General features: G+C 38.7%; 1 protein-coding gene across 1 annotated transcript; it reads right to left on the bottom strand.

Annotated features, from left to right (window-relative positions):
• Positions 1–3,076: 3,076 nt before the first annotated feature.
• LOC111802332 lies at positions 3,077–4,678 on the bottom strand. Its single transcript, XM_023686655.1, has 2 exons — positions 4,275–4,678; positions 3,077–3,799 (listed from the first exon to the last, which is right to left on the bottom strand). The coding sequence occupies exons 1-2, from the start codon at positions 4,663–4,665 to the stop codon at positions 3,276–3,278; spliced, it is 915 nt and encodes a 304-aa protein (XP_023542423.1). The 5' UTR covers positions 4,666–4,678; the 3' UTR covers positions 3,077–3,275.
• Positions 4,679–9,976: the final 5,298 nt, after the last annotated feature.

The raw sequence follows: 9,976 nt of genomic DNA, 5'->3' as shown, positions 1-9,976 counted from the left end.
CTTCCTTCACCTTCAAACACCGGAACCTGCCGAGAAAGAAAGATTAGCTCATTCACCTGAACCGGAACCTAGTTACTGTGTTTAGAGAAGAGAGTCAATTCCTTGCATGCAGCTCCCGTCCCGCTCCTCTCCTTCTTTGTTACAATTAGAACTAGCTAGAAGGAAAAGAGAATGAATTGATTTAAATGAAAGAGTAAGTAAAGAAGCTCCTTAAGAAAGAAATAAGAAAGAAAGAAAGAGAGATAACTAACTCCTGCCCCTACGATATTGATTCCCTGACCGACTGACTACTCAAGTAAAGAGGAAAGAAGATCGTTTACGGGACAGGCTAGGCTAGGCTGGGCTGGCTTGAACTGCTTGCTTGTTGCTTGCTGGGTTGGAAGGAACGGAACAGGCAGGTGGCAGGAAGACTCACTCAACTAAAGCTGAATTAGAGTGAACAGTCAGTCTCGACTCAACTCCTTATGAGAGAGAGTTTACGGGACAGGCAGTACTATTACTTCTTTCTCCTTTCTTGCTTGCTTGCCTGCTGGGTTGGAAGGAACTTGCTTACCTGCTTGCCTGCTGGGTTGGAAGGACAGAGAGAGACTGACCAGGAAGGAAAGAAAGAGAGAGAATTGTAAGAAAGATAACTCCTTCCCTCCCCCCTAAGAGAGAGAACTAATAATTAGTATCTATAGATAACTAATACCCTGTCCGTCCCCCTAATACGATATTGATTCTTGAACTCAGGTGGGTTTTACTAGGTCAAAAAGCGTCAAGAAGAACCTTTGACTCTATCTACTCCTTATGAATGAGAGTGAACGAACTGAACTCAATGAGGGAGAGGAAAGAGACTGAACTACTTCACCAGAAGAAGAAGAAGAGAATGAAAGAACAGGAAGAGAAGCGCCTGAACCGGAAGAAGAAGAATGAGAGAGAGATCCTTTACTGTCTTTGAATAAATGAATGAGTTAGCAGCTTTTCTCGACTGAACCGATATGACCTGAACTACTTCACCTACTTATTAATGATCAAGAACAGTAAGGAAAGAATAACCTCTCGATTATGGATCCTTCACCGTAACCTATTCATTGTCGTTCTCTTCTCTTTGATTGAATTGGATTCCGCTTTCAAGACTCAACCAAATGAAAGAAAGATTTGCTCACTCCGCTTCGAGTCGAGTTGCTTTGCTCATGAGCCTGCCCCGGAACCGTAACAGTAAACACCCAATTCCTTATTCATTCTGGTTCACCTATCCTTTCGAAAGCAAGACAAGAACAAGATGAATGAGAAGACTTCCCTTCGCTCCTTCCCCTTTACTCCTTCACTCCTCTCCCTTTGGTCTCACTGTTTCACTCCTTCGCTTTATTTTGTCTCACAGTTTCACTCCTCTCCCTTTGGTCGAGCAGTTTCACTCCTTGTTCCCTTCTTTAACTCTTTCAAAAGCTGGTGTTGGTTACCTCCTCTCTGTCTTAGCCGGCCGAGCTAGCTTTCTTTCTTTTATTCCTTCCCCCTGATGGAACTCTGTAACCAAAGACTCTTTCTGAATTAGACTGATTCACCCATTGCCTGAACAGTAAAAGATAAANTCTACCTAAAGGTCCAATAATGCACTTTTTTGTCCATACGTCTTCAAGGTCTCATTTTAACATTTTTTTTCATTCGTTATATTAAAAGGCAACACAACCAAATCACTCTTAAATCATTCCTAAATTTAAGATATCTTAAAAATCTCAAACTCCAATCCATGTTTATAAATATTTATAGAACTTTGACTATGATCGTAATATCTCATCCACAATGTGGCTTCATTATAACTTTAAAAAATTTCAAGGCCGGGAGGTTTTCTATCTTTTTAAAGTAGCACTCATGATAAAGATGTTGAAGTTTGAGAATAAGCGCAAACTGAGACCAGATTCATTGCCCCTTATAAATCTTAAAAAGGATAGCATATTGACTGGCTCTACCTCTTTCCCTTGTTACGATACACAATGTGTTAGATGTTTTTCTTTATTACTATACACAATCGGTTAGATGTTTTGATATTGGAGAAGCTCACACCCACCCTTCCCATCTAATTGATCATGAGACTCTTCCCTTGTGGGAAGACATAAGCCAATAATAGAAGCCTATCTAGATCTTAGCCATTAAAGTCAAGAAGCTGAGAAACAAGCCATGAAATTGGCTAATCCTAGAACCACGATAGAACTTACAAATAGGTTGCTTATCATAGATAAGAGCGTGCAGAGCCATACAACTACATAAGGAGTCATAGATATGATTCTTTTGTCATATCCTATGTACTTTTGTAACTTGTCATATTTTGTAAACTAATTTGCATTTAACTCTTTCGACTTAGTGTATGCTCGGTTGAATTTGTGTACTTAGTTTGCAAATTATTCATTCACATCACTTGTGTGATAAAGTCTCGAAAAGTGAATCGTTACTACCTATATGCACTTTCCTTCTTGGATATTCTTCATTTCAATGCCTCAACAAATTGCTCAAGAGATGCAAACACTTGTTAAGTATAGTGCAAAAATTATATAATTTCCTCAAATTTTCAATTTAAACAACTCGTTGAACACATGCATTTGCGTATATATTATTCAATTTTCCTCTACGTAAGCTTAATTCAACGCATTGAAAATACCTCCTTCTCTTCTAAATGCTTAGAATTTGCATGGAATCATTCTTTATTCTCACCATATTCCCAAAATCACAAAAAGATGCACTTTATTATTTACCATAAAAACGGGTGAATAGTCTGAAATTTGTTGCTGTAATTTGTTTTTATCTCCATTGACCTCATCTAGTATGAAAATAAGTCTAATGTGTCGGAAATGAAATTAAATGGGCGGTATAGCTCAATTGGTAGAGGAGAATATTGAAAATTCTCCTGTCACCGGTTTAAATCTAGTATAAAAATAAGCCTAATGTGTCGGAAATGGTCTCAATTGGTAGAGCAGAGGATTGAAAATGCTCGTGTTGAATAATGACCAATTTGCCTCTCAAGACTCACTCTAAGATCTCACATCGGTTGAGAAGGAGAATGAAACATCTTTATAACGGTGTGGAAACCTTGAGGGGAAGTTCGAAAGAAAAACCCCAAAGAGTACAATATTTACTAGCGGTGAGCTTGGGCTATTACACACATCATCCCGACCCCCTTTGAACAAACCCTAAAATATCATAAAAAAAGACCAAAACTTTTTCACCTCTAAGAATCAATAAACCAATGGCTTGCTTGCAGCTACCTGGTTCTAAATACACATAGGAAACTATATATATGATTACATCCCAATGCTTTGTTCTTCAAAAGCAGCACTCAAATGGCTAACTTTGAGCCCATTATTATGTCTTCTACCAAATTCCCCTCTGCAATTATGGTAAATTTTCAGAGGCAAAGCTTCAAACCCTATTGATTTGTTTGCTGCCAAAGGCATTGGAGGTTCCAATAATGATGCCCTTTTGGTGGGCACTTCATTGGTTGTTCTCTTGTATGAACCAAACCATTTGGCTTGCATATAACCATTTCTCCTCCATGGTGGGATGGCCATTTGGTTGCTTTTCATTGACTCTCTCATGCCTGAGCACATCACTTTCACTATCTTCTTTAGCTCTTCTATTTTCCCAACATATATTTGAGGGCAAGCTTTTAGAAGCATTGCGTATTGAGTTGTCGGGCGAGCGATGTCGAATTCTCCCACGAGAAAAGCTTCCACAATGTAGCGGTTTTCGTTGACTTTTATGTCTACGTATTCGTAATCTCCGGCCGGAAATCGCCCAAATTTTTCCCATTTGGATTTGCATAGGCCTGTTTGTCATATACATAAAGTTAATTAATATTCGTACGAGATTCCATCTCAGTTGGAGATGGGAATGAAATATTTCTTATAAGGGTGTGAAAAGCTATTTTTTAAAATCATGAAAGTCAAAACAGACAATATCTACTAGCAGTGAGCTTAGAGTGTTACAGTTTTGGTTAGCGTAGATTGATATAAGACCCATTAAATTACTAGCAACATTGATCAAGGAGTTAATTATGAGTGTACGTGGGTCGAGATGTATGAATGTTAAACTACCACTAAACCCAAAAAAAAAAATTAATCTTCTTATTGTTAACAAAATTCAAGTGGGCAGCTTATAAGTAGGGAATATATCTTCTATTGTTCAAAATGAACAATATCATACTATTGTTTAAAATGAACAATAGCATACTATTGTGAAGAGTCGTGATTCCTAACAGAGTTTCACAAAATTCAAATCAAAACAAACATAAAAAAACTCACCCGCATCAATGCCACGGTCCCGGAGTTGAGTCATCAATTTACGTTTGAATTCGGGAGAAGAAGGCTTCTCCCCAATCAACCTGCAAGCTAACTCAACCTCACCCTCAATTTTCGGGCGGATTCCCTTACTTTCTCGGCCGCCAATCAACCTCTGCAGTGTTCCAACAGCCTCCGGCAACGACCATTCGCTGCCGTCCAATATGACGCCGTCTTTCTCATTCTCCACCACATCATCACATCGATCTCCACCTTCAAAATGATAATCTCTCTCCATAAACGACTTCACAAGGTCCGACAAGTCAGTGAAAGTCTCGGCAGCTGAGGAGTGCTCGCTGCCACTGCTTTCCTCAAACGCCGCCGCCATCCGCTGAAATCTCGCCGGAATCTTCATCACCCTTTTTTTCTTTTTTTGGTTAATATGTTGTGTGGGGGAAATGGAGATGGCTAATTTATATTGTGATGTGGGAAACAGTGGGAGTTCTTGAAAGGATTGGTATTTGGACATGTTTGAGTTGGCGACAAATGAATGTTGCTCGTTTCATGGCTACATTCATTAATGAAACAAAAAAATTTTAAAAATAATGTTTTGTATTGTAAAATCTTTTTTGTTGGAAGTGGCAATTTTGTAATAATCATGAATCTGAAGACTCATTAATTTGGTTTTGCTTCACCAAATGTTATTAGCTAATATCTGGATTTGTGATAATAAAAATATCTTTAAATTTTTTACTTAGTTTGGAAGGAAACAAACTTTGTTTCCTAATTAATTTTAAACTTCAAAAATATTTTTGAATTTAAAAAGTTTCAAAATTTTTTAAGTTAAAAAATTAACACAATTTTTTTTTTTTTTTTGAAACAATCTGTTTTAAACAAAATTTCAAATTTTTAATAATTTCCTTTAAATTTTTAAATTTTAAAAATAAAAGTAAACTTTATAAAAAAAAATTAAAATTTTTAAAATCATCTCTGTAGCTTATAAATCTTATTTAAAATGTGGTACTTTTAAACAACAAGTTTTAAAGTGTTTGTGAAGTTTAAATGTATTATAAAAAAAACCTTTAAAATAAAAAGATGCTTTGTTTTTAACCATCTCTTCCTCAACCAAAATGAGACATATTTGGTCATTTATTAGTTTTGGCTGTGTTCGCAATAACTACGGAGAAGGAGAAGTTTAGATATAATTGTATGAATTAATTAATAAATAAATAATCTTTAAAAATTTTAAAAGTTTCAATATTACTAAAAAAAATAAAAATTTTAATTTTTTTTTTATTAATTTTAGAGGGAAATCGGAAGAAAAACGCTATACTTTATTTCAAAAATGTCCTTGTATTTTTTACCATGTTTGAAAAATACTCTTAAATTTTGAAAAGTTTCATTAATACAACTTAATTTAAAAAAAAAAAAAAGTTTAAAGGTAGTCATATCATTAATATTATGTTTTAAAAAGACTCATAAAATTTTAAAAGTAGTATTAATAGTCTTTATTTTTATAAAATAAACAAAAGTTTAAAAATTTGTTATAATCAACATGGGAAGAAAAACGGTCTATTGACATGTAACAACAGTAAATTAAAAAAAAAAATCACGAAGTCATCAGTGGACTTGAGAGAATTTCGACGTGCACCAGAATTCTCGTTCCAAGCCCTCAAACCAAAGAGAAAACGAGAGAGAAGAAGAAAATCTGAAAAACACTCCGGCAAGCCCAACCAAAGAAAACCCGATGTTGAAACGGGCATCTCACACGACGAAAGAGTCCACTAACGTCTACACGTACACAAGAGGTGAGTTTCCACACTTTAACAATGTTCCTTGTCTGTAGCGCCTCTAATTTTCTTAACCTAATTAGCGACATCACCCATGCACGACGGAAATTCATAATAAATAGCATTGAAAACAAAGTCAAAACAGAGAATTTAAATAAAACAATGTCATGGTATCCTTAGTGTCATGCTTATGGGCGCATGACAGATGTCTTAGTCTTGCTTGTTCGAGTCGGTTGACAGGGACGCCAACCAATTGAGTGGGGGTGGATGTCAAGGTCATGCATGTCCAAAGCGTGTTGTCAATGCATTTTCGTGTTTTGCATTTTCGTGTTTTGCATTTTCTTCTACTTAAACCTGAGACCTGTGTGTTATTATTAGGTCGACGCTCTAACCACTTGAGCTATTCAACTTGACTTTTGATAAAGTCTGCTCCACGGCAATGATATACCACCGATGGATTAAACCAGACTCTGATACCACTTGTTGTCTTTTGACAATTGGTGAGAGGAAATCGTTGACTGATGAGAGAAGAAATTTGTTGGACTAAAATGAAAAAAAGAAAGCATTAAAATAACATAGAGGGAACTTGGGATTTGACTTTGCTTAAAAAAGAGGTGATTTTCTTTCTCATAACATTCACCTATTTAAATAATTATCTTATCCTAAAAATGGCCGAGAGTGTGGCCAACTAAATCTTATCACTTCCCTGGCCACCTAAAAAATTGGTAATCCATTCCAAGTGTTTGTCAAATGGTCAAACGAAACTATTGAATTAACTGAGTAAAACGTGTAAAAGCTAAATAAGAAAACCTCAGGCTTTTATCTAAAAGTGACAAGTGGTATCAGAGCCAGGTTCAGCTCCTTGAAAGGTATTACGCAGACATGCCCTCCAAGAAACAACTGGGCAAATCCCATGCTGATCGATTAGCTAAAATTCGAAGAACAATTGCTCTGCATGAGTGAAATTCCCGATGGAATGGGGCTTTTGGAATCTCACATGAATGAGATGTCCGCTAAAGCCAACAGGTTCAACGAGATGGCACACCACCTTAAAACAATGCCTATCCTTGAATTAATGACTAGGGTCGAGGCCCTAGAAGACAAGGCCACAAGAGCTAGTATCTTTGAACGAGGGGATTGTTTGACGGGCTCTGTTGATTGAACAAAGGAACGCGCTGAGGGCTTAGACAATGCTCAACTTGCAATCGTCCAGATGGTCTCAGAATTGTCTAAAGACTTTAGAGAATCCCTTAGAATGGTCAGGGCCGAAGTGGTGGATCTAGACACCAAACTAAACCTCACCATGAGAGCGGTGGGGGACTAAACCCCAACTGGGGGTGTAGCACGATTTAACAAGATAAAGGTTCCAGAGCCCAAACCCTTATGTGGGGTTCGAGATGCCAAGGCTCTAGAGAACTTTACTTTGACCTTGAACAATACATCCAAGCCACAAATACCATGGTAGAGGAAGTGAAGGTAACATTGGCGACAATGCACCTAGCCGACAATGCAAAGTTATGGTAGAGGTCCAAGTACATGGACATTCAAGATGGTCGATGTACTGTGGACACTTGGGATAACTTGAAACAAGAACTCCGCTCTCAGTTTCTCCCAAGAAATGTCGAGATAATGGCTAGGAGAAAACTAAGAGAGCTGAGGCATACGGGTAGTATCCGAGACTATGTTAGACAGTTTTTTGGGCTTATGTTAGATATTCGTGATATGTCTGAGACAGACAAGATCTTCAATTTTATTAAGGGGCTGAAGCCATGGGTGAAAACCAAACTCTACGAACAAAGAGTTCAATCCCTATCCACAGCTATGCTATTGCCGAACGATTGTTTGATCTTGATAGCGATGAAACCTCAGAGATGGAGCAGAGTCGAGCATCCACAAGTGATGAAAATGAGAATTATCGACCAAACTCCCCTAAAGGTGGGGATAGTGATAGCTCCGAAGACGAGGAGGAGGAATACAAATCCTCCCAACAGAGAGGTAGGGCTCCTTGGCGGAGATCATACAAACAGATTAGTCAGAGTCAAACTCATGACCCCCCTTCTTGCTTCATATGTAAGGGGGCTCACCAAGTATCTGAATGCCCACAGAAGGCAGCATTATGTGCCTTCCAAGCAAAACTTCGAGCTAATTCAAAAGCTGAGTACGAAACAATAGAAACAAAAACGTCATTAGATAGGACTGTTGGATATCCCCGTGTTGGGGCGCTAAGTATTTGTCCACTCATCAGAAGAGAGTGGAAGAGATAGAAAAGCCAGTGGAATGTGGTCTCATGTATGTTGAGATTTGGGTAAATCATAAAGCAGCCAAAAACACTATCGTCGACTCTAAAGCCACCCACAACTTCATGACGGAGACCGAAGCAAAACGTTTGAATATCCTTTGGCATCGGGATGTAGGGAAGATGAAGGCCGTCAATTTAGCAGCCGTACCCGTCTTAGGAGTTGCGAAGAGAACTCCCATCAAACTAGGGACTTGGACGGGACAAACCAACTTTGTGATAGTCAAGATGGATGACTTTGACATCGTGTTAGGGATGGACTTCCTACTAGAACACATAGTCATCCCCATGCGCCTAGCAAAAAAGTTTAGTAATAATAGGGTCAAACCGGCGATTATCCAGACAAACACCCACCAACCAGAAAGGGTGAAAAAGATGTCAGCACTATAGTTGAGACAAGATCTAAGCCGTTATGAACTTACACTTGCTACCATTACCGTATCAGAAGAGGAAAGCTCGAGTGAGCCAACCTCAATAAAAGTCTCGCAGTCAACTCAAAAACATCGTGACATGAGACAAGGAAGTCGAACAAAGAATTTATCTCCAGCTAGGAAGATAAATAGCAAGGTTGATGTCATACTAACAATTGGGTCCATCAGGCCCTCACATACCACTGTTAGTGATCACCCAAGGGTTAGAGAGAGACACCAAGCCAACACTACCGCTGAGGGAGGGAGATAGAGACAAACCTAAAAAATAACACATGGTCACATAGAAGTACCATCAAGACAGAGAAAGAGAAGGGTCGGTCGAAAGCGTCGACCACGACAGTTTCAAGAAGGAGAGAGAGTTCTGATCAAGTTGAGGTCAGATCAACTCCGAGATCAAAACAACAAGTGTTGAAGACTGGTGAGAAAATACTATGGACCAGTCGAAGTTATTCACAAGATTGGAAAGGCGTCATATAGAATCCATTTGCTCCCATGGATGCGGACTAGCCCTGTTGTCCACGTCAGTAACATGAAACGCTACTCTTTCGAAGTAAAAGACGTCAAGCGCAGAGAGGTGACACGACCTCACACAAAGAAGAAGAATCCCAAAGCAAAAGATGTAGGAGAAACTTTGACAAAGGAGATGCCAAGAGCCAACGAACCAAGAAGTAGTTTTCAACAACTCCTTACCGAATTGATGAGACTTTGCAACACTGAAATCAACTGGAAACACTTTAAAGAGACCTAAAAGTCAACCTCAGCCTACACAGAGTTGTAACGAGTCGGTTGACACAATTGAGTGGAAGAGGACGTCATGGTCATGCTTGTTCAAAGCATGTTGCTTATGGCCACATGACAGATGCACTAGTCTTGCTTGTTTGGATCGGTTGATAGGGACGTCAACCAATTGAGTGGAGGAGGATATCACGATCATACATGTCCAAGGCGTGTTGTCATGGCCGCATGACAGATATCCCGGTCTTGCTTGTCCAGGACGTGTTGTCCATGGTTGCATGCCCGTTCCAAACCCCTTTTACATGCTTTTATCCTAGATAGGTCTTTACCATTCCATATTGGGTCAGTATGAGGGTGTATGACCGTTCACCAAAAATCGTGTCTACACCTGCAAGGGCTAAAATGCCCCAAAATGTACTATAGGGGTATGACTAGTTGTTAGCTTCTTCCTACCCGATAGTTATATGTAGTAAG

Source organism: Cucurbita pepo, chromosome LG09 (assembly GCF_002806865.2).
Source record: "Cucurbita pepo subsp. pepo cultivar mu-cu-16 chromosome LG09, ASM280686v2, whole genome shotgun sequence".
Taxonomy (NCBI): Eukaryota; Viridiplantae; Streptophyta; class Magnoliopsida; order Cucurbitales; family Cucurbitaceae; genus Cucurbita; species Cucurbita pepo.
This window is presented reverse-complemented; position numbering and strand designations above follow the sequence as displayed.

Coding starts and splice junctions, on each gene's coding strand:
- LOC111802332 (XM_023686655.1), bottom strand. CDS start 4,665: ATGAAGATTCCGGCGAGATTTCAGCGGATGGCGGCGGCGTTTGAGGAA. Junction 3,800..4,274: donor GGACCGTGGCATTGATGCGG/GTGAGTTTTTTT, acceptor TATGACAAACAG/GCCTATGCAAATCCAAATGG.